This window comes from Corvus moneduloides, chromosome 4, assembly GCF_009650955.1.
Source record: "Corvus moneduloides isolate bCorMon1 chromosome 4, bCorMon1.pri, whole genome shotgun sequence".
NCBI lineage: Eukaryota > Metazoa > Chordata > Aves > Passeriformes > Corvidae > Corvus > Corvus moneduloides.
This window is the reverse complement of record NC_045479.1, coordinates 21417149-21441425: the sequence shown is the minus strand read 5'-3', so window position 1 is coordinate 21441425 and position 24277 is coordinate 21417149. Positions and strand designations below refer to the sequence as shown.

The 24277-nt window shown below is 43.8% G+C and overlaps 1 protein-coding gene across 2 annotated transcripts in view; it reads left to right on the top strand.

Moving 5' to 3' along the window:
* SYN3 (synapsin III) overlaps window positions 1–24277 on the top strand; it is a 188597-nt gene that overhangs the window by 155129 nt on the left and 9191 nt on the right. For both annotated transcript variants that reach the window (XM_032107131.1, XM_032107132.1), the window contains 4 exons: window positions 6892–7034; window positions 12341–12415; window positions 15757–15859; window positions 21360–21494. In XM_032107131.1, coding sequence (XP_031963022.1) covers window positions 6892–7034; window positions 12341–12415; window positions 15757–15859; window positions 21360–21494 — 456 coding nt within the window. The remainder of the gene's footprint in view (window positions 1–6891; window positions 7035–12340; window positions 12416–15756; window positions 15860–21359; window positions 21495–24277) is intronic.

Genomic DNA, 24277 nt, shown 5'->3' with positions numbered 1-24277 from the left:
GGTTACAATGTTATTAACAACAGAAATTTTCAAGGAAGTACTTACATTTTTTTTTTTGCTATTAATGATAAAATCACATGTAATGGGAGGCACCAACACTTAAAAGAATGAGCAAAGATGGGAAGTCCAGGCACTGCTATTCTTTATTTGTCTGAGGCAGTGACCAGGAGCCAGAAAAAGTCTGGATGCAGAAATGCCTCTTTCCTGAAGAGCTCCACCATCTGCTTGCAGGGAGATTTGTGTCATTTCACAGTTGTCTTCAGTTTCTCTGTGTTACAGACCAGAGGAATTATAACGATTACCTGATACTTACTGCTAACTCATGTTCATCAGGTTCTTGGCAGTGCAAGTGCTGAGTGTTTAATTTTTTGCAATAATTGCTAGAAGGAGCATAATTATAATAACTTTCATTTTCACATATTGGTTTTTTGACAGAATTTTCACAAAATTCACTCACCACATTTTTTAATCAGAGGGCTGAACAAAGAATCCTCAAAGCTAAAATGAAAAATAACCACATTAGGACTTGTACAAAATAGGCTCTATTGACTGCCTTCCCCTTAAGCGTGGGTCATCACAACAGTCTTTAGCTTGGGAGAGGAACAGCTATTATTCAAGGTCAGAACCAAAAGGGGTGGCAGTATACCACTGGTGAAAGAAGGGCTCTTGCCAAATGATGTGTGCGTGTGAGGTGCACATGGAGATGGAGAAAACAAATTTGCAGTAAAAGGCATCTTTTGAAATTTCCATTGAGAAATGCACAAACAACAGCCCCTCTATTGACTTGAACAGAGACACCAGTAATAGCCTTCACCCAGGAACAGACAATCTTCTAATCTAAAAACAGAACACATGCCCCTCCAGCCCCTCCAATGATCATCGTTATCCTCCTTCCAAAATTTGGAGTCACTTCATATTTCGGTGGCACTGGAAGATCATAACAAGTGCTCTCTGTGCTGCTGGCCCTGTGTAGTATCGGTACAAATAAAATATCTGTAGAAATACTGCATAGACAACTGTTTACAATGGAGTCAGCAGAGAAGGACCTTTCTCATGTTGCACTTAAGCTGCCCAGACTTACAGGCTCAACAGTACTCAAGGGCTCTTCCAGGGAAACCGTGGATGGACACTGAGAGGAGATGTCTTTCCTTGTGCAGAACAGAACTGTTTTCTACCCAGCAGTTCCTTAGAGGTCAAGGCATTTTTAAGCATTGTGCAGTTTGAGCCTACCTACCCCAGAAGTGACTGGGGGTCTCTGTTGAACAGGGAGAGCACTGCAGTGAGAAAGGAATAACACTTCTTCCTGACTCCGGATCTCATAATGCCAGAGCCCATGGAAAAGAATAAAGCTCTGAGTGTGTTAGTATTTGCCATTTGTGTGCTAACATGACCCTAAAGTGCCCTAGGAACAGAGCCCAGTACTGCAAATTCACTCAAAGAGCCTCTTCACCTCTTCCTGATCAGATCATGAGAAGGAAACAACTGCCATATCTACAAAGAGAGTAAAACCAGTATCTGTTCACGTGACTTTGCATATATTTATATCAATTTTTTTTTTTTTTTTGCTACTCCTACTTTATTTTTAGACCTCTCGAATTAGGTCCGTTTAAGAGTCACCTCCTGTCCCCTCCTGCCCCATAATTATGAAAACACCTTCCCAGTACAAATCCTGGCTTAGATGAATTTATTACATTGTAGAAGAAAAACTTGTTGTTCATAATAATATGGTCAGAGTTATTTTCTCCCTTACTGGATGGGAAAGACTTCTCTGCTTCTTTTTTTTCCCTGGTATAAATATAGCACAAACCAAACAGAGCCACTCTGTAATGTAAAAATACTGCAAGGTTTTTATCAGGAAGGACAGCTCGTCACCTTGTCTCTCTCGGGACTGGAAATAGAATGTTCCAAAAGTGAGAGCTTTGAAAATCCAGTGTGCTAAAGAGGAAAGGAAGGGGAAAGGGCTGCCTCAGTTTGTCAAGGAACAAATATTTTCTTTTAGAGAAGACAAATAATGACTTGACATGTAACATTCATGCACAACAGAGCAGCCCAATCACTGAATTCCCGCTGACTCATGAGTGAGGATGTTCCAAATGTCATGAAAATAGCAAAAACATCCACATTTCTTGCACATCAGTCTGAAATCTTTTGCTGGACACAGGAAACGGTGACTGACCCAGGGCACCAAGGATCAAAGCAGCCAGGACCTGGGCTCTGTTTTAGGAACATTCAATGAATTAAAGACAGCATCTGGGGAACTTCAGTGTGAGGATAATGAGGAAATGCAGACCCCAGTGTGACTTTACTATTTTGGGGTGGGTCAAAATTAGGCCTAAACTGATTGCGCGTCAGTTGGATTGGGTATTTTCTGAGAAGAGGAGTATAATTTGGGGTACAGAAAAGGAGAGATTCAGGAAACGATCTGCACAGATCTGTTCCTGAAGATCCACTATCCCAAGATGGTAAGGTCTCTACAGAAAGGCTGAGAGCAGGTCAAGATAGACAAAAAATCTCAAGCTTTGTGTGGCCGCACCACTTCCTCTGGAGGAAAACACTCAGACCATGCATTTTCACAAGCCTCAGTTAGACACCACATTGCCAAGCCCAGCCCTGGCTCAGCGTTGGACACCCACCTTCCAGCCAAACCTGGCTCTAACCTCATTTTGGACACACAAAGTGCTTCTGCAAGTTATCTCCGAAGTGATGTGTGTGTAGTCTGTAGGGCAGAGTTAACCTCGAAGGCAGAGTTCAGACTGGGTGATGCTCAAGAAAGGCAAGGCTAGGGCAGCCCTAGCAGATTAAGATAATTATGGCACTTTGGCTAACCCGATTATTTTTTCATGTGGCCACATAATGAAAGCAAAAGGGGACTGTGGAGCAATACCTTGCAGTGCTCAGGCTAAAGGTGAGGGAGGAGTGCCGTAGCTGTGGGACCCTGGCGTCCAGGAACATCTGGGATGTACAGGAGGCAGCAGATTAGGGAACTATGAGACAGAGGAAGCAGAAGTTTCTACCCAGATAGATCCCACCCTGAGGGAACCCATGCTCACACAGATCTCAGGTGTGGCTCAGACTGCCCAGGAAGTTGTTACACTGGGGTTTTAACACTGCCAGAACCCATCCAAAATCTTGCTTTGCAAAAAGGCCTCAAAACAAGGTCTGCAGCAGGGTTGGGGCAGAATGTTTCCTCCAGACCTGCCCCCTGGACTGCTCTCCAGCCAAGGCCAGAAAGGTCAGTGCTTATTGGGCAGGCTGAGGACGCAAACAGGTACCAGATGCAGGTCATGCAGTATCAGCCTCTGAGATGCCACCACAGGGCAAAGGGATAGTCACATCTGTGTAAGCATGTCCCCAGCAATCCAGCCAGACTCCCCTTTTCAACAGGGAGCATGCTAGGGCATCACTGGTGCCTGTGTTAGAGAAGAGAGCCAGAAGGGAAGGAGAAATTATCCCAGGGAGCTTTCTTACTCAGAAAAGGCATTTGTCAACACACTGGCCCAAACCCTTCTTAACAGGTCACTAAAACACTACAGCAAACAGCAACTTACGGCTTCAGAATGAGTCTATTGCTGCTCAAACAGCCAGCACAGCTAAGCAAACAGGCTGCCAGGGCAGGGGCTGTGTTTGTACTCACTGTTTGCACTCCTCTATGCAGTTAATGGGATATAGCATTGATCCTAAGAAGGTTGCAAAATAAAAGGGAGAGAGGGGGAAAAATGGCTTCCTGTTGGTTTCTTTCCAACTTCTTTTATCAGTTTCGTGTATTGTCCAACCTGCCATTTTAGAAAACAGATTTGTCTCTTGTTAGGTAAATTGGTAACTTTGCTCTGGAATGATTTTTAAAAGTCCCTTCTTAAATAATGCCCTCTGGTGTCACACTACATCCACCCTGGCTTTGGTTATATGTCTGAGATTTTTTCTTCTGTTGGGAGAATGGATACCTTATTGACATCTAAAAGGGTTAAAAGGCAGGAGGAAATGAATTATACAAAATTTAAAAGTAGAAAGCTAATAAAATGATGGACTCAATAGATAAAGCAGGAAAATAAATCTCATTTGACTGTAACTTGAGCGCTTCCTGTTTATGAAGTAATAACTGTACCCTGGGATAAACCAGCATTAACCCAGAACACGGCTGTTATTTTGTCAAATTTGGCTGGCTCTAACAATTAACAAATGGTGGCTCAGATTTCAGATTTGGTGTGGTGATTATTTTGATGCCTGGTGGGAAATAAGTCTGTGATCTCTTAAAAGGGGATTTCTGTGAGTTGCTTCCTCTGAAAAGTGCATGGGAAGTACTCTGGTACAGGCCAGGGAAGATACCAGAGCTGTTTCCTGAGGACTGTGCAGTGGTGTTGCACGGTGGGAGTAATTTTCTTCATTTTTCATTTCTTACTTTGTGTCCTTGGAGAGTCCCCCCTCTTCATTAACCCAGCCAAAAGTCGTCAGGGACATTAGAGAGAACACTCTCTATTGCTTTCTTCCTCTCCCCATGGGGAAGGGGTGGTGGAGAGGAGGGAGAAATGGGCCCTTCCTTTCCATAGCATGCTGTATTTTTGAGGAAAAGTCACATTTAACAAGATGAGCGCCTTTCTAGCGATATCAATATGGTCTAATTCCAGTCTGGAGGGGGAAGCTGCATCCTTTCCTTTGCTCTGGGACCAATGTTCCTGGGCTGAGGATGCAAACATTTCTGTTTGGGCCCAAAGACATCTGTTGCACAAGCACAGCACTTTGTTTCAAATCCCACAAATGTCCTTGTTCCAAGTAGGTCATTATATAATGGCTTTTGTATTTTCTCACTCCCAAAAGAGTCCGGGAGAATATGTTGTCACACCGTGTCAGTGCCGCCTGCCCTTGCAGTCCCTCCTTCGATCATCTCATCTGGGTGGGACTCTCTTGCTTGATGTCATTCAGCCCAGGGCAGCTCTTATCAGTGCAACAAAAATACTCAGCTCCAACACAGCCTGCATTGTTCCCTCTGGTATTTTGCAAGTCCAAGCTCTGGATTCCCTCTCCCATTCTCCCTGCTGCCTCCAGGGCATTCCTACCACCTCACCCCGCCCTGTACATCCCCACTCAGACAGAGAGGGAAACAACACAGCCTAGAGCAAGGCTGCTCCTCCTGGATGCCGTGTAATGGTTGCCTTACATATCCCCTTTGTGTTTGTTATTTCCTTTTTTTTTTTGTTAGTACCCTCCCTTCCCATAGATGACTGTCATCTCCCTCTGCTCCTTTCCTCAGCAGTTCCTGGATAGTGAGAGCACAGCCCTCACCACAGCAAAAGGGAGATGGACTAGGGGTATTTGGTGGTCAGCAACAGGAGAAGCAAAGAGAGTTCTTTTTCCTACTCAGGCATCTAGAAATGGTTACGGGTGAAACTGGTTGCACTTTTCACCTCCCCCACAACTGTTCAGTTTTTGAGAGCTTTTCTGGAACAGGATGTGGCCGAATCTTTGGCCAATGCGTAAACTGGCACTTACACAAAACCCTCTAAACAGAGTAAAACAGGTTAGCAACAAGCTTGTCTGTTCCCTAGTGAAGATGGCTCCCACCCTCCCATGGCTGAAGGCGGATAAATAAAGCCACTTGTTTGTTCTTTGCAAAGAAACACCAAATACCATTGCATGTGCTTCCTTCAGCTGGCTCCACACAGTCTGGCATCACCCTCCATTAACCCACAGTGATGCAACTGGGAAACTCTTCTGGAGAAGACACTGATGGATTGTCACCTATCAGTGCACACTTAGCAAAGCAGGGTTGCAATCCCCAACTGTGGTCTCAAAGCATTACCACAATACAAAGTGAGGGTAATAAAGTAAAGAAAGTCAGTCACTTGCTTATCCTTTTCATACAGTCTTGGTCTTTTTTCCACAAATTAATCCACCCTTCCTGCATATGTCCAGCCCTAAGGAACAAGACTTGTACAGGTTTCTCTGATGCACCAAACAAGTGTTTGCCAATACACTAAAGGCCATGGTTACAGGTATGAGTGAGGTGAAGTAGTCCACTATGTTCTTGCTACCTGCTTGCTCAGTTTTGCTTTCCCAAATCGATGAGCTTTTGCAGAGGTTTGATTATATCATTAGAACTGCTGTTTTGGTCCTTCTTCATTTCATTTGGTTTTTTTTAGTAAGATACAGAGCATTTCCCATAACTGGACACAGATCTGTGAAAAGCCATCTTCTCAGAAAAACTGTAGCTCATAAGTCAACTGCTCTTTCATTTCCAAGTGCGACTCAAGTCTAACACCCAACCAGCTCTCCTACCCACGTGCCCATTGCCTCACACTCACACTAATCTCCCCAAGAGTCACAAACTCCCCCAGAGACATCCTTTTCCTTCAGAGCTTGTGTCCAGTCAAGAGACCTGCACCATTCCTCAAAGAATGTCTGGAGGAGGGTAATATGAAACGCCAGGGAACTGAAGCCTAGAGGTGGCAGACAACCAGCTCTCATGTCGATTTCCTGGAATTGGTTTGTACTTCCTGACCACCCAAAATACTCTACTTTCATCCATCGCAACATGGGAAATAGCAGTTCCAAAGTTTGAATGAAGTAATGCCTCTTAAGAGATTGAATACTTTTCTGGAGCTCCTAAAAGCAAAGAGCATTAGCAAGAGCCATTTGGGCAGAGGTCTAGCTGCCTCTCTGGTGCCAGGTTTACCAGGGCTGGTGCATGAAGAAGGAGAATGGGATGGATTTACTCTGGGTTGGTTTGCTCTGGGGAACTTCTCTCTTTAAATCACAAAAGCGCTGCTCTGTCCTCAGCTGTGTGTATGCGAGGTATAACTAACATTGTGCTATTCAGGTGCAGAGATGACTTCTGTTCACAAAGTATTCTTGTTCTTTTTGTTCTTGTCTCTTTTTCACTGGATTTTGATAATCAAGGTCAAAGTTGAGAACCAGCACGACTTTCGGGACATGGCCAGCATAGTAGCCATGGCAAAAACCTATGCCACCACCGAGCCATTCATTGACTCCAAATATGACATCCGAATCCAGAAAATTGGCAGCAACTACAAGGCTTACATGTGAGTGCATGGCTATGCCAGAGCGAGACGGGGACGAGACAGTGCTGTGGATGTGATTGAGTCGGTGTCTGCTCTGGGCAGGAGTAGGTAGCTGACTTAATTTCCTTGAAGAATAACCGTGCTGTTTTCCTCCCACCTCTGAACCCAGATTCTTCATCCACCAATCATCTTCTCCATTAGTCACTGTCAGGTCATTGTTTCTGGAATGTAAATCTCTGTCTGTCTGCTTCTGGGATTCAGTAAGTTCCCACTGTAATTACTGTGCTCTGCCATCACCTCTCCATCCTGTCGTTGAAGGGCTCATCTTTCCCAGCAAAATCCTCCAGTTCCAAGTACCCTCTCGTGGGAATTGAACCCACCCACTTTCCACCTGGGGGAAAAAATAAAAAAGATTGAGCCAGCTGCAACTCCTGGAGCCCTAGAGTGTCCAGGCCATAGCAGCATCCCATCCTTCAGCCCACAGCAGCAACCTATCCTCTCCCCAGCTGGAGATCACAGCACCACAGTCACACGAGGAGCACAGAGCACCGGGTACGAACAGCCTCTGATGGGGCAGCACGCAGGGTTTCTGTGGGCATTTTGCATGTGCGCTCCTTGACACATACAAAGGATGGAGAGGAGGTGAGACATTTCTGAGGGTGCCCCAAAACTCCTCCCTGCCCTGTGGGGTAGAGAGGGAGGTGGCATGACAGCGATCTTCAACACTGGTATGTTTAAAAGTATTAAAAAGCATTCAGCCAAACTTCAGTAGTCACCACACTCAATTAGAGATGTAACCACATGAGTCAGTAAGACACCTGTTTCTTCTTACTACAAACCAATAGATGAAAAAAGCCACACTGCACAGCTTCTCCAGAAGCTCCTTATCCAGCCACAGAATCCTGGACAGGTAGTCAGCTCCAGCAGTACATTCTTCAGGTCGCAAGGTAATTTGTATACATTACCTAACACCTACAACACTGTGACTCTTGGGTCCATGTTTACAAACCTCCAGGCCGTAGTTCTGCTGAAACATAGTTAAACAAGATAATCAAATGTACACAGTCACGTATTTTTCAGCTATAACTGCCTAAAATTCCCAGGTGGATTCCTAACACAGAGATGTTTAAGAAAACTAGATAATGACTGAGTCACATTCTTCATGGGAAGGAAGGAAGGATGTGTGGGACACTTACCTACTTCATGTGATCTCAATGAGAGAAAATGTATTTTTAATTGAATCAGGTCAACAATAGCACAGTTGCCTAATATTATATTAACATCTCAGAGAGTCTAACTCAAATTGGCCAAAGGAAAGAAGGTTTAAAATATCAATTAAAATTCCCTATTCCTGCCAACACACCCAGCCTTGGCTCCAGAGCCTGCTCCCCAACTGCCTCTAACTGAAACAAAGGCCAAGTTAGCCTGACCATATTTTCTCCTCACTTATTATTTGCACTCACCATGCACTCATCCAGCGCAGGGATCAGAAATAACACCAGATGATTCAGGAAAGAAAGCAGTCACACTAAGACCTAATCCCACTTGGGAATATAGCTGCGCGAACAATTGTTTGATAAAGAAAAAATGTTTTCATATGTAAATGGTCATGAACAGAGAACACCTTAATGAGAAATGAAGCTCCTTAGCAAAGAAAGCAAACAGCAAGATTCACCCAGTAACTTGCCAACCCAGGAGGCTGACTTAGATTGAGAGAGCCATTTACGGATGTGAGCTTGGGAGAGTGGTATAGTCAGTCCCACCAGGGACTGTTCCTTCCACACCAGCATTAGACAAAATAGGTTATTTCTATGGTATACATAAGTCCCTACTATGTCCAAGGACAGAGGTAAAAGCACCCAAAATATCAGAGCTCTTACTGATGTCCCAAATAGGAGACTCAAAACCATTAGTCATGCTAGCAAATCTCAGCCTTAAAGGCAATTCCAGCATCTGCAGTAGCATCATACTAAGTGACTTGCTTTGATCTGTGAGCCATGGAATCTATCCAGTAATTTTATACCTTCACCCACACTTATAGACTTTAAAAGCCCCTTTTCTTCTGAGAAAGACTGCCCCGAAATTCTCCAGAATATGTTTACTTTGCACCAAGCATCTGCCAAGAGGGAGGATGCTGCAGGGTGACTCATGCATTCCTCCCTGCCCCAGATGTTCAATGCACTTCCTTCCAGCCCATGACCCAAGGCTTCAGTTCGGTTTCCCATTGGCTTCAGTGCAGTGACTCCAGATTTACACTGCTAACAAACTCCTACTTAGCCCATGCCTTGGGCCAGTCTGAAAACAGCAGATAAGCAGCGTATGATACATGCCTAGAATTCCACCAAGTGTATTTGACTGCCATTGTAATAGTGGTGAAGAGAAAACATGAAAACAGCTCATGTTGCAGGCAAAATTGGGGCAGAAATTATGCTTCCACTCTCACCCCAACTGGAGGCAAACAGGGGGATCATTTCCAGTTAAGACTCATGAAATGTTGTTCACTTTGAATTAAGCCAGCAGCTACTGACTTTCAGGCATGGGATATTCTTGCCACCAGCTCTTAGTTAGAGAGTAATACCCTTCCTTGTAGTTTCATGAGTGGGATTTCTGACCTTGTCACCTCCAGTGCAATACAATGTGATCTGTAGGGGACACCATATCAACTGTGTCTAAACTAGAGCTACTTTTAGACAGAAGCGGCCCAGATTAGAAGCGGTAAGTATAGGACACCAACAACTCTTGATCTGCTCATTTATTCAGTTATACTAAACAATGCTGAAGGTGTTGTGGTCACAAATCTGTTTAAGCAACTGTTCTCTAAAAGCCTGGGGTCCCTTCTTTTAAGACACTGACTGTACATTGTGTGGCCCCCTGATGCTTAGGATAGTTGGAAGCACTTTGACTTTCAGTCCCTGAAGGAAATGGGGTTTGAGGCAGAACATCCTTAGGAAAAATTTTTGTCTTCAGTCTCTTTTTTCACTTCATACAATACAAAAAAGAAAATCAAAAAGAAGCTGTATGAGGAGCAGTTGGGGTCACTTGATCTGTTTAGCTTGGAGAACAGGAGACTGAGGGGCAACCTTATCACAGTCTACAGCTTCCTCACAAGGGCAAGAGCAGGGGCAGGCACTGATCTCTTCTCTCTGGTGACCAGTGACAGGACCCAAGGAAATGGCCTAAAGTTGTGCCAGGGGAGGTTTAGGTTGGATATCAGAAAAAGTTCTTCACCCAGAGGGTGGTTGGCACTGGAGCAGCTCCCCAGGGAAGTGTCACAGCACCAGCCTGACAGAGTTCAGCAGGCATTTGAGGCACATGGTGTGACTCTTCGGGATGGTGCTGTGCGGGGCCAGAAGTTGAGCTCGGTGATGCTTTTGAGTCTATTCCAACTGAGAATATGCAGTGATTCTGTGATTCTGTAAGTTTGGGGGCACAGCTGACACCTGAACTGCTTGGACATGCTTGGAAAGGAGTGACATTGACTGTGGTGTAGGGTTTGGTGTCTGATCCAGTGGGCTTCAAATAAAACTCTACAGTTTCAAAGCAGCAAAGTTCCCCAACAGGAAAGTTAGGAATACCGCAGAGAGATATATTTTAAATCTTATGCCCAAAATTGGCTCGAGATGGATAGGCATAAACAAGTCCAACAAATCAGCCCAATGGCTTGAGCAGAGTTCTTATTTTGGGAGCTTTCCCATGTCAAATTTTCTTGTAAAACTGTCAAGCTGTGGTTTCCTTTTCTTAGGGACAACACAGCTCCTTACATTTGGTATGCCAGGTACATTTTCTAAACACCGATGTCAAATCATCATGTCACTAATGAGACTCCAGGAGTTTCCACCAGTACTAGTGGGATTTTGGATATCCCCTGCTGCTGCAGGGCAATTTTCTGTTAAAAATACATGTTAGCAAAGAGTGGTTCCTCCCACTGCAGAACTGAAAAACATAATCCTAAGAATCCCATATCAAAAAAGAAAGAAAGGCTGAGGATTGAACACTGACCTTGCAGGCCATAAAGGGCTAATGAATGTCCAAGCTTGAGGAGGAATCCATTCTTTCGCTTAGAAAGTATGGAAGCAAAATGGATGCTGGGTGGAGGCCACAGGCCCAAAAGTCAACTAGATGGAAGCACAGTTATTCGACACAGTAAACATGCTTCTTTGGCCACTCACTCCACTCCTTTAAACATGGTTACAAACATAATTTAAATTTCACAGCAACTATACATACCAGTTTAGAGGAGAATTGCAACAAGCACTCCAGAGTGTCTCTCACAAGAGTAAAGGGGAACCTTAGGCAGTCAGCTGTAATGATCCAAGTTTATAGTCTAGCAGGACATCAGTATTACCACTGCTGAACATAGTTTTGCAAATTCAGTGTCTTTTGCAGATGATGCTGAAATTGTGAGAGAACTGGCAGCAAGGGCTCCCACAACCTCCATATTGAAGTGTTGGCTCATACCTCATACTCCTCTCATAAATCTCTACCTAAATCTTCTTCAGCATGGAGAGTCTCTCTGGATGTATCCTGTCAGCTTGCTGACTTGTCCAAGCTTGTACACTATGGAAGGGTTATCTGGAGTGTTGTCAGAGCAGGCTGTCCAAAGTCTGCCTTGGGCCTAAAGTCAAGAAAAGGAAAATTTTCACCCCGACAGTGATGGTGAAACCTAGAATTTTCCAGCAACAGTACATTCTTTGGAAATTAACTATGAGTTGCAGCTAATGAAACTCCAAAGATTTTGAAATAAGAAATTCTCTAAGTCCAAACACAGTGAGCCACCAACAGGTCAATGAAAAGCCAGTGAAAAGACAGTATGATAATATATCCTATGACATCAGTACCACTGAAATCGAATTGAAGTGGACCCAGAAGTACAATTGAAATCAAATTTAAGTAGACTCAGAATGTCAGAGCTGATATTTTGTGACACTGCTCAGCAAATATTTGCCTGGAGAGTTTCTGTTCTGTGGATGGAGGATGCTACCCATTGCAGAACACAAGGATGATTATTCTAGAGATCTTTTACACGCATTTCAGCTCCCCTAGGTCTGATGTATAAAGAAAGAAAGTACTCACAGAGCCTGATGTGTGCTCAAGATTCCTTGGAGGTTTCTCTGTCTAAATCCTCAGTCAGTTTTTCATGAGTCTGAACAACATACCCTGTATGGAGTGTTGTTCAGGAAGGATTTGGAAAGGCTTCTGGGAGGAAGAACCTCGCCTCATCCCCTCCTGTACAAGCACAGAGTCAAGAATGAGGACTACAGTATGCGGGAGGATGGGTCAGGAGTCTATTTTCATGTTCAGGTTGTGTTTTTGGTTTGTTTTCCTAGGAGGACTTCCATCTCTGGAAACTGGAAGGCAAACACAGGCTCTGCGATGCTAGAACAGATTGCAATGACAGAGAGGTAAGGAAGAGTGTTTCAAGAGAGTATTAGCTATTCTTGGGTTAGAAGGGAGGAATTGTGTTTCCGGCTTTGGCTAATTGAGAGAACTGGTAAGTGAGGTCTCCTGGGAGGCTGGATAAAGAGTTTAAAAGACCGAGTGTTTTCTTAAAAAAATACTGAGGACACAAAGGCAAACTGTCCTATTTTGAAGAACAGACTGAAAGTACAGCTAGAAACCAACATTGCTAAATCATTAGATCTTTAGTGAATGTAACCACAGGAAACAAGACCAGCATGCTAGGTCAAGCACACCAGTACAAACATGTAGGGATAAAATCAGAAAGGTCAAAGCACAAAACACAAAGTTACATGAAGTTATTCTAAGTGCATTACTAATGAGAGGCAGACACAGAAAAGTGTTTTTCTTCTGCTTAACAGAGGAAAAAAACTGTCAGCTGAAGTGCTGAAAGCACTTTTTGCTTTAGGCTCACAAAAGTGGTCAGCTGTCTTAGCTAAGGTCTTCTCACTGCTGAACAGAGCAGGAAGAATTCCCTCATGCGTCTCACAGACTAAAATTTGCAGATGCTACTTCCATGTATTCAAATCACTGTGATATTTGCTATTATTGCAACTGCCTGACACAGGGGACTCATGGTAACATGCTTTGCTGTAACTCCTATTCTGCAGAACTAACACTTGTTCTCATCACTTTTCTCCAACACACCTGAGTAGATTATTCATAGATTTATAGAATCCATAGATTACCTGTAGGCATTCGTCCCTAGTGAATTTAAGATTTTTTCAGATTATACCTTCAATTTGTCAAGATCATGATTAATTCTTACTGTCCAGTTTTAGGTACCACATTTGAAGACAAATAGTAAGGAGCTGGAGAAAGTCCAAAGGACAATAAAAGGAACGTTCAGAGAAAACCTAATGAACTGTTGAGAAAAACATGCAACAATTCTATGTAGTTCTATGTAGTTTTCCACCTTTTTCAGTTAGCAGACCTCAGTAGAGGTGTAGACTAAAGCACAATGAATTCCTGCCTGCAGCACAGAGGCTCACTCTCCTTCATTAGCTGCTACAGACCTGGAAGAAGTTGCCCACAAGCTGAACACCACTTCATCCTAAAGATGAAAAAAACAAAAGAGTATAGGATCTTTAAATATATGAAAGCCTGTTAATAGGCATTTCTCACTACTTACATTACAAGTATAATACTGTAAGAAATAAATTATAGCAGAAAAGGTTCCTTTGAATATTTCCTATATTTTCTTACAGTACGGATAGCATAGCACAGCAATTGATTCTCTGAAAGAGATGGCAAATCTCTGCCCTCTTTCAGACCAGATTAAAGAAATGTCTCCTCTTTGGAACAAGAGAATTGTGCAGGCAATCATCTAAGGTCCCTTCTGCACCTTTAGTTCCGTGAAACAGGGAAGCCAAGCCCCAAATCAGATGCTGAAGGCAACTCTGCAAGACCCTAGTAGTACTGAGGGAAGCGGACATGATGATGCATCCTGGCTGTTTATAACACAGCTGTAGCTAGAGACATGAAGTGTAGACATTACCTTATTGCAGTGTTGTAGGGCCAAAACTCAGATTCCTGCCAGCCTGCAACACTGCATTTTGAAGGTTTGTTTTGTAGACATAGTACCACAATTAACCACTCTAGCCTTACTCAGCCATAAATGCAATAAACCCTGTTGAAATCTCTGAGATGTCAGTGCAAGAAATAAGACAGGAATGTGCTCAAATGCTCTGATGAGTAGGAGCAACCTGAATTACCTACTGTACTGAACAGTAGTACAAGGGATTGACATGTTCAGGTAATGGAGAAATGACAGTAACCCTCTGAAAATGCAACAGCTGGTGCATGTGCATAAATATGCTCTTCTTCCCCATAATACTCCTATTACACCCCAGCAGCTCTGATGCTCCCAGTGCTCACCTATGACCAACAAACACTGAAGATGTGTAGCTATCAGAGCCTCTGGCATGAACAATTTCCTGAGCCTGGCTGCTGAACCCAGACACCTAGAGATGCTCCTCAGGAGCACAGGTGGTTCCCACAATGGTGCCCCTGGATGCAGGGCCACAACAGTGCGTGAGGGGGGCTCTCTGTGCCTCCTGCCTGGCTCATGAAGTCCATAGTTCTCCTCCTCCTTATGCTACTGACTCCTCCTCATACACTGTCTTCCTTGGGGGTCCAGGGTGAACACACTTGGTCTCCTCATTAGGGATAAAAGAGCACCAGTAATCATATAAGTCATAATTTTGCTTCTTCCCAGAGACATAGTGTTCACACAAGTTGATCATTATATTGTAAAGCTATGGGGATTCTGGCTGGCTTCAAGGACGTAAATTTGTTCTTTAGCCAGAACAGCTCTTTCCTCAGTCCCTGTAGGGTCTGCAAAATGTCAGTGTTTTCATGAGACTGTGGCCTTCCCTCCCCTCTCTGCATCTTGTCATAGTCCTGCTTACAGATCTGCTGTTCTGAGATTATTATTTTTATTTAAATGGCTGGGACCACGGCACAGCTGCACAGGAAATAAAACCAGGCTGCCTCATTCCCTCCTCATTTGCACAGCAGGGGGATGTAGTCCCCCCATAATATGCCTCTTGTCATTCTCTCTCCTCCTCTGACACCAGGATAGCTAAGGGGGCACCAGCTCACATTCCCATCCTGGGATGGCTAGGGAAAAGGGCTGCAGCCTGTAGGTCTCCCTCTAACAAACAGTGCCTGGTCCACGTGATGAGACTGCCTGACTAGGAGCAACACCCAAGGGATAGAAGGAGGCAGGAGACTGTAAAAGGATAAAATTGAAAACAAATTGTAAAATGCAGGAGCCACTGCATTACAGATCAGAGAGGGGATGGCTACTCCTCACTAAATTTGACACTCATTTTCTGATCCTATTCCAGTCCTAATGTCCAGGACATCTTATCAGGAGAAAGCTGCCTGCATAATGGAGGGCTTTCAGGCAAAGCCAATACAAACGCTGAGGGGCCAACACTACTGGGAGATTAAATGAGCTAAATATTTATAGCTTGGCTGAATGACAACCAACTGGAGATCTGATGTAAATACCAAGGAGGGAAAGAAACATTTTAAGGTGGCTTTGAGGGCAGGATTGAATCAGTCTGAAATGAAGGGAACTTTAGGCAAGATTCTTTTTTCTTATTCCATCTCCTACACAAGAGAGGGAGTCAAGGACCTAGCAAAGCATATGAAGGACACCTTGTAATAAGGGCTCCCAAATCTCTTTGTGTTCCTGTGGGCAGTGGGGTGGGTGGCTGGTTTTGGTGGACTACCCAAGGACAGCTAATCCTAGGCCATGCTCTTGTGCTTTCTGCAGGTACAGACTCTGGGCAGATGCCTGTGCAGAAATGTTTGGAGGTCTTGATATCTGCGCTGTCAAAGCTGTCCACAGTAAAGATGGAAAAGACTATATCATTGAGGTGAGAGCATGGGCAACCTGAATGCCAGTCTCCTTTGGGAAGTATATCTGCAAGCACACTGCCTTGGAGTTCACATGCACCAGCGTACTCACTTACCCCTGCGTGCTCCTGCAGTCTCTGTTCCTCCGTGCCCACTCATATCCTCAGGCCATGGCCCACTGATATGTAAGGAACTGATTCAGAGCCCCAGCCAAACTAGCAGATACACAGCAAGGTGTCAGGGTTGAAGTGCCTTCCTTTCCCAGTGTGGGCTGTGAAAGGAAATGGAGAGACATGAAGTGCTTGACCACCTCAGCAGATAATTCAGTTCATTAAAAACCTCAGTTTCTCTCTGAATGAACCTTTCTTCGGTCACTTCCAAACAAAAATCCTAGCTGTATCTAATTTAAAAGAGGAAAATAAATGGTGAGAGTGTAGCAAAAAGCAACAGGAGAAACTTGATGAAACAAAAAAAAAAGGTGTATTTTCTAAAATCTTTTTGCATTCACTACAGTAAGAGGCCATCAAGACAAAGCACCTCAGAGTTACTATGGGCAATGTGTATTACACCATTTTGTGTTCAGAGCTGGACAGACTGTGGCTCTGAGAGCTAAAGTGCAACGTGCTCCTTGCCAGGCCAGGAGGCAGATACAGAAGTGGGATAAATAGCACACTCAGGTCATCCTAACAGGGCAGAGAAGGAAAAGCTGGCCAGAAAATCAAACTGGAAACTGAAGAAATGCCCTGGAGGAGAGACAATCCGGCAAGTAAGCAAGTGCCTCTGTCAGTGTGTGACTTGAGGAGACACAACTTCTGACCTGCTGTAAACTCCACCAACACAGGCCAGCCGAGGAAGACGAGCAGAGCCAGCCTATTGGCTTCATGCAGGGGTGCTGACACACTGGAAAGCTATGTGTGGGAGAGCAGTCCCACCCGCTGAGGGTTGGGATGCTGATGAGAACCACATGAGCCCTCCAGTGACTGCACATTCCTGCATTATGTATCTGCTCTCCCCAGGGAGGGGAGCAGTGACCTGTCAAAGGCCATGTGATAGAAGCGTGCTGCCAGCAACCAAATGCTGGCAAGCCACTGTCTTTTCCTGAATTGATGGGGCCTGGGCTAATGGGTCTGCTCCCGTATGCAATTCATCAGCACCTAGAGGAGCATCCCCCAGAGCAGACTGTTTCCCTGCTGTGCACTTTCAAATCTCTATGCCCCTGCAGCTGGGAAAGGAAGAGCAAGAAAGCAGCCTTGCTAGAGACAAGTGTAAGGACATTTGGATTGTGTCCACACATGGTTAGACGTGATATGTGGTTTTCATATCCCTGCATATATTCTTGCACATAAGCCTATGTACGTGCACACACAGCTAGTTCTGGGCTTAAAGATTATATGCCTCTGTCTGGGTATGCCTCTGGGTTTTCACATCTGCCACTGTGTGTGACTGACTGGTGAAGAGCACATCCGTACCCTAGCAGCCACCATCAGCTTGCACACGGAGAAAGGCACGCTCACGCTCCTCTCTCTGTGACCAAGGCAAACAGCAATGCATCTAATATGACACAAATCAGAAGAAACATGGTAGTTTCAGATGGGTCATGCTGAATTACCCCACTGGAGAACCTGACTGAGCAGGCCTGATATACCAACATCTAGCAGGCATTCAGATGCCAGGCTGATGGACATTGTTGGAAAAGGAGCATAGTGCAATATAAGGAGCAGACCAAAGCCAAACAGGCCCCTTTTTATGCAGATCTGAGGGAGATAAGTAATTAATTGCCTCCAGCCAACTTCCTGGGGTACTTTTCTTGTCTGAAACTGATCCCTTGTTTTGCTTTTTTCATTTGATAGTGGGAGAAAAAAGTTATTTGACAGAGTGACAGTTGTATTTTCTTGGTAAGAAGGAACAGTGTGCTGTGACATTTTACAAGAAAGCATGCCTAAATAGGCTAAACAAACAAGGAATTTGCACAATGCAATTGCAGGCAGTAATTAATTTTCACAGGGCAAAGTAGTTCTTCAGGCAAGATTCACAGAGGTAGTGATGGGCAGTTCTATGAACTGAGATTTATCACAGTGGTTTGTGGCAAACAAAATCAGATTAAGACAGATGGGTTATCAACAGCACCAGAGTAATCTTGCACACATGGTATTTGCTCTTACTTGAACTTCACCTTCTTTTCTTTTCCCATGGCAAACAGCAGGATCTGTTACGTTTCTGCCTTCAAAGCATTAGCACACTTACGTACTACTTTCATGGCTCATGTTGAAACAGATTGTGAATTTAACAGTAAATGCTGATAATTGTTTTTTCCTCTGCTTTAAAGAACTTTGTCACTTTGAGGAAATATTCAACATAAGTAGTCAGCACTCAAACAGAATTCCTCAAAATAATGCAAGTTCTCCACTGGTGTCAGCAGCCAGATTCTCAAAAGAGCTCAGCAACACGTAGGGTTTAATAATCTCCCCTCTCCCTCTTTATGGTCCATGTGATTTATTCTTCCTCCTGGAAGCATAAGATAAACCCTGACTGCCATACAGCTAAGCTGTGTTACTAGACATGCTCCTTGCTGCCCTGCAAGGAGCCCTGCTCATCCCTTCAGCACTGCCTACCATTCGTTTTGATATGTCCTATCGCTGGTTTCCTTCCTTCCTTCCTTCCTTCCTTAGAAATCACCTAAACACTCCACTCTTGCACATCAGAGTGTGAAAAAACAAACCCAGGCTTCACCATCAGAAAGGCACAGAGGGACAACCAGGGTGGTCTTTTTCTGAGACTCTTCTCTGCCTGGGCACTTTTCCTTCACCCCTCACACACCTTATCAGGCAACAGCAGCTGCACAAGGAGCAGCCACTGACCTTGGGCAGCTATAAAGGCTGGGTCCATATGTGCTGACATCTTCTTGCCTTGCCCAGATGTTCTGTGATCACCCAGGAAGGCATGAGTGCAATCTGTCTGTAATTCACATATTCCTCTCAGCCAGCTGATTTATTCAGAATTAGCATTTGTATCTGCCCAATTCCAGACCAATTCACCCTTCCTGGAGGACAGGCATGCTGACATCTCATGATCTTTTCAGTGCAGTGGCAACCAGCTGTGTCATTTTACCCACAGAAATCACTGCCATTTTCAAAGGCCTTCTCTTGTGCATGTGATTGTTCACTCCTGTATTTTCTCTCTCCCACATCTCACATCCCCCTGGCAGACACTGAATATCAGGACAGCATATAGCCTCATCCTTGGTGCACCTTCACTGATTCAGGTGGAACTGCTCCAGGGCTCACTCCCTCTGGGGCCTTTGGTTTATAAAGCACCATCTTCCTCTTCAGCCACTGCAACCACAGAAATAGGAAAAAGCAGTCCTTGAGTTGGGGAAATCAGTTCTGGCGTTCTCAGCACAGGAAAAAAATGGACCTGTTGGAGCAGATTCAGAGGAGGGTCATGAAGATGATTAGAGTGCTGGAGGTTGTTCAGACTGGAGAAGAGAAGGATCTGGGGAGATCTTATAGCACCTTCCAGTGTGTAAAAAGGGCCCATAAGAAAGACAGGGACAAACCTTTTAGCAGGGCCTGTTGCAACAGGAAAAATGATTATGATTTTAAACTAAAAGAGGGTACATTCAGATTATATATAAGGAAGAAATTTTTTACAGTGCAGATAGAGGTGGATGCCCCATCTGTGAAGACATTCAAGGTCAGGCTGGATAGGGCTCAGAGGAACCTGATCTAATTGAAGATGTCTCTGCTCATAGCAGGAGTACTGGACTGGATGGCCTTTAAAAGCGAGGTTCGGGCTGTTTTGACCAGAGCCGTGTCTCGGTGACTCCCAGGAGGGCGGGAGCCGGGAGTGCGGCTCGCCTGACTCTCGGCAGGGGAACGGCATCATCTAGTGGTCACACGGCATCATCTAGTGGTCACACGGGCCCCTCGCACCGTGCCGTGCAGGGACACGGAGACCTCTTCTCTCTCGGGATCTGTAATGGCCACATTTCCTTTTAAGACAGGAGTGGAGAGGAGGGAAACCTGTGCAGAAACCTGCTGGAGGGCCCCCAGGAGCCCCTGGCTAGTGAGACCCAGATGGGAATTGGCCATTCCCTGACACTGTTAGGAAGCATCACATTCCTCACGTCATCTCCCAACAGAAGAACAGCTAAATGGATAGTGGAAGGAAAAGCCGCGTTGTGTATTTTGCCAAACACTGACATACAATTTTCTAACCTTTGCCTTTTGCCCCCTGGGCCAAGTAGGCCATGGATATAAACATCAACCCACTCTCCAATGGTACCTTAGTTTAAACTTTCTAGGTAGCTCTTCTAGTGTTCAGAAAAGACACTCATAGAAATCAAACAAAACCATAATTCTGCAAGAAAAGAGCAGAATACAAACTCGGTGAACTCACCTCACTGATTTCCTCTACTTTAAATCTAAAAAAAGAGGGTGCAAAATTTTCCATTTCCCTCCAAGAGTGTTCTCTTGCAGCCTTGCCAGGGTGGAGTGCACTTCCGATTGTTATCTGAGTGTGAGTCAGTGCCTTTCTTGAGCAATTCAACCTTCAACTCTGCATTTCCAGGGATTTTAATGTTTGTTTTAAAAATAAAAGCAAAATAAAATAAACTCTTCCAACCCTGTTATTTTGGTAGTATTATATTTACTCCAGCTGAATCTTAACTTCATCAGAGTACAGTTCTTCCTGTGGGATTTAGTTAATGTTTGCAAAGCACTTGATTTATGATGAACTGTTGAAAATCGTGTTTGGGGCTGCTATACAGCTGAGGGTCTGCTGTGCCTCCAGTATTATTGTTGTGAGGCCATTTCTTACCTCAAAGACCCTTCAACAGTTTTCCTTCCCCCATCCCCACGATCTCACTTCCCAGTTTTCCCCAGCAGAGTTGTAGAACTTGCTTGGGAAGCAGTTGTATCACAGCATTATCAAGAAGACAAGCAGAGAATAAGTTTATTTTCCTGCACTTGGTGCTGGTTTGGTGACATCCTATTCATTACACATCTGTGGTGTTTATTTTCGCTCTCAGGGTACAGTGCTTTGTGTTCATTAATCCCAAATGTCTCCTGGTTTCCTCCAGCTCTCATTGCTCTCATCTCCTCAGGATTCAGTACATGTTGTTTCTCTTCTCCTGGGGCCCTTTCAATTGCAATGTCACCCCGAAATACTGTGGGACAATGCCAGAGAGTCCTTATCCATCAGAGGCATCTCCTCAGGACATGTGAAGGAGAAAGTTTGTATTTAGTTGATTTAGAAACCTCCAGCCACCATAAGCCTTGGCTTGGCTCCCAAGCTGTGAAGGGAAGGAAGATGGAGAGTTGGGGGAAGTACGTGCTCTTTCCAAAAAATCCTAAGCGAAATCCCAAGCCTGGAAAAGTCAAGCATTTTTCAGCATGAGGAGAGTGGTGACTCCAGATGTTGGCAAGGATGTGGAGACACAAAACAGGTTAATGTAAGAGGTGAGTTGAAACAGGCAGCAGGAAGCCACCTTACTAACTGTTGTTTTTTCTCCTGTGGCAGGTGATGGACAGCTCAATGCCCCTGATTGGGGAGCACATAGAAGAGGACAGACAGCTTATAGCTGATCTGGTTGTTTCCAAAATGACTCAGCTTGTCATGTCTGCTGGATCTACACCGTCACCGCTGAGGCCTTGGGTATGAGTGAATAGAGACCTTGTGACCAAGTTATTTCCCTGAACTTCTTTCTTTCACTCTCCTCGCTGAGTCTGTCACGCAGTCAGACATCCCAGAGAGTTGAACAGCCCCATATGGGAGTGTGGACAGACAGACTGATTCCTGCTCTTCCAAAGGAGACTCTCACAGACTCCTTGAAGTGGGCACCCCTAAGGAACCCATCTCTTTCCCTTACTCTCCTTCCAGATAAATGTGACATCACACCAGTAGCATGTCCATGCATCTAGACATTCTGATTTTCTAAATTCACATTGAAGACAGGCATTTTTAGAGGTTCTTCTAATGCCCAACTTCATTTCTGTCTAACAACATCCCTCAGGATAGGTTTCATTCCAGTTTTTACCTCTCTGTTCTCCTTTTGAGAACAGAAAGTGGGAATCTCCAGCAAGACTTGTTCCATTCCTTACGGCCATTTCTTCTTTGCCGCCTTCATCAGGGGGAGGCTTTACTAAGGCTGAACTCATGTATTTTGGATTTAAACTGACTCCTTAGTTCTTCTTGTGTACATCCATTTTGAGTATCAAATGCATCTAATCGTACTGCCACATTTCCCAGGGGCAGTTCTGTGTAAATTAAACACCCCAGAACAAAACCTGAGTATCCAGGTGTACTTGCTACACCTCTTTCAGTATCTAACAGGGAGCCAAGTGTGAAGATTTGAGGACAACAAATCTGTACAACAGAAGAGACAAGAGAGTAAAAAGGTTGAGGAACAAAACTGATTGCAACACACTGGTACAATTTTCATTTCCACTTGAGACAAAAAAATGGGAGAAGGCACTTTATGGTGCTCTGCCTTTGTCATATGACAATCCACTCCTGCTAAACCAGGTCCCAGCATGAAGGGTATTCGGAGAAGTGTATTTGGGTACTCCAAGTTTTAGCTAGAGTTAAGGAGTAAAACTTTTAATAGACACTGAAAATGCTTTGAGGCAGGGAAAGTGATACAGAAGAGATAGCATTTACAAAGTGGAATCAAGAACTACCATCTAAAATAGCCAAGATATATTGCATGAACTAAGAGCAAAGGGCAAGCCAGCAGAAACTGAGAACATGAATAGATGTGTCTGTTTTCCATGTCTGCAATACACTGGTACAGGATTGGACTGGATTACAGCTGACCTAAATTAGGGCCAAAGCAAGAATAAAACAAATCTTGAAGGGATACTATGTCAAATAGAAGAGTCAAATAAGAAAAAGATTCTGCATTGGGAATACAACCTAGAAATACCTGTATATATAATCAAGAAAACTAAACCCACAAACATGTTAACTAGAGTTTTACTATACAGAGAGAGAGAGCTTGGTTCCACAAACATAAAAAAAATTGCACATGCTACATTACTAACATAATGTTATAATAGTTAGAAGTGTCCAGAGAGAAATAATTAAATATGAGGCTGGTGAGATGCAGAACTAGAGCTATAGGGGAAGACTTCCACAGAAGGAATACAAAGAGCAATTCTGAATACAAAGACGGCAGTACTGAAAACATAGAAATATAAATCCTTGGATATCCTATGGGTATGAATAGAATACCTGTATGTATTATTGGACCTCTCTATACTAGTCTCTGGGCCGAGAAAAACTGAGAAATTATGAAACTGAGTGCACAGAATTGACAGAGATGGAAAAGTAACAAGTCACAACAATGTGAGACTTCAGCTATCAAGAAGCAAGTCAAATACCACAGTGGGACAGCAATTCAGAGGGAGGTAAAAACATCTTGACTTTGCCTTAAGAAACATCCAAGTACAAATTCAGAAAGTGAGTGTGTACCATTAGATGTCCAAGGGACAAATGTGATATCAAAAAGTAAGGGTATGACACAAGCAGTGAGAAAATTAATCAACTCCCTAGCAGTAAAACTGTATAGATGTTATCTGAGAGACCACTGTTTTCCAGAATGCATATATACATTTCTGATCTGCTCCTGAACCAAGAATGTGAGAAATAAACTTCTGGAGTTAAATTACAGAAAGGACATTCAAGACAAACAGGGTGAAAAAAAAACCTTTCAAATTTGGAAATCTGACATTTAAGAAGACCTTTATGTAGCATCATACGAATAATAAAATGAAATGTAAAAAGGACAGAAATTAATTTTGAGGAGCAGATAGAGGAAAGAATGAAACAAGTTCTTTGAGTTCATCAGAAAATGGAACTAGCTACCAAACAATTGGTGGGTTCTATGGATCATCCAGAATTAAGGGAGGAAAAGAAGACAACAGGGACAGTGTTTTGACTCTACAAAATATAATTGCTGAAAGTGGGGAACTTCTTTACCTTGTAACACTTCTCCCTGATCAGAATGACACAGAAAAGAACAAAAACAGTCATTAAGTCAGCGATGACTGATATTTTAAAAAAATTATTAAGCTCCCAACTCCAGATGGCTACATCCAATGAACTGATTTTGGGAAATGACTAAGCTGTCAAAAAAACCTGTGCAAAATCATTAGAAATAGTCACTGCTCCAGAGGATTGGTGTACAACAAATACAAAATATGTGGTTTGAAAGCTGTAAGAGTAATGTAGAAAAATTTAGCCAAGTAAGTCATAGACTTTATGAATTATCTCAAATGATAATTTAAAGAAGAATACAGAAGATTAAATAAATCAGCAGAAACCACAGCTAAGGGCATTTACCACATTATTTTTTTGCAAGGAAAGAAAAATGCCCCAATAATTTCCTTTCGATTCTTTTCCTTTCATTTCTTTGGAAATTCTTTCATGAAGTGGTA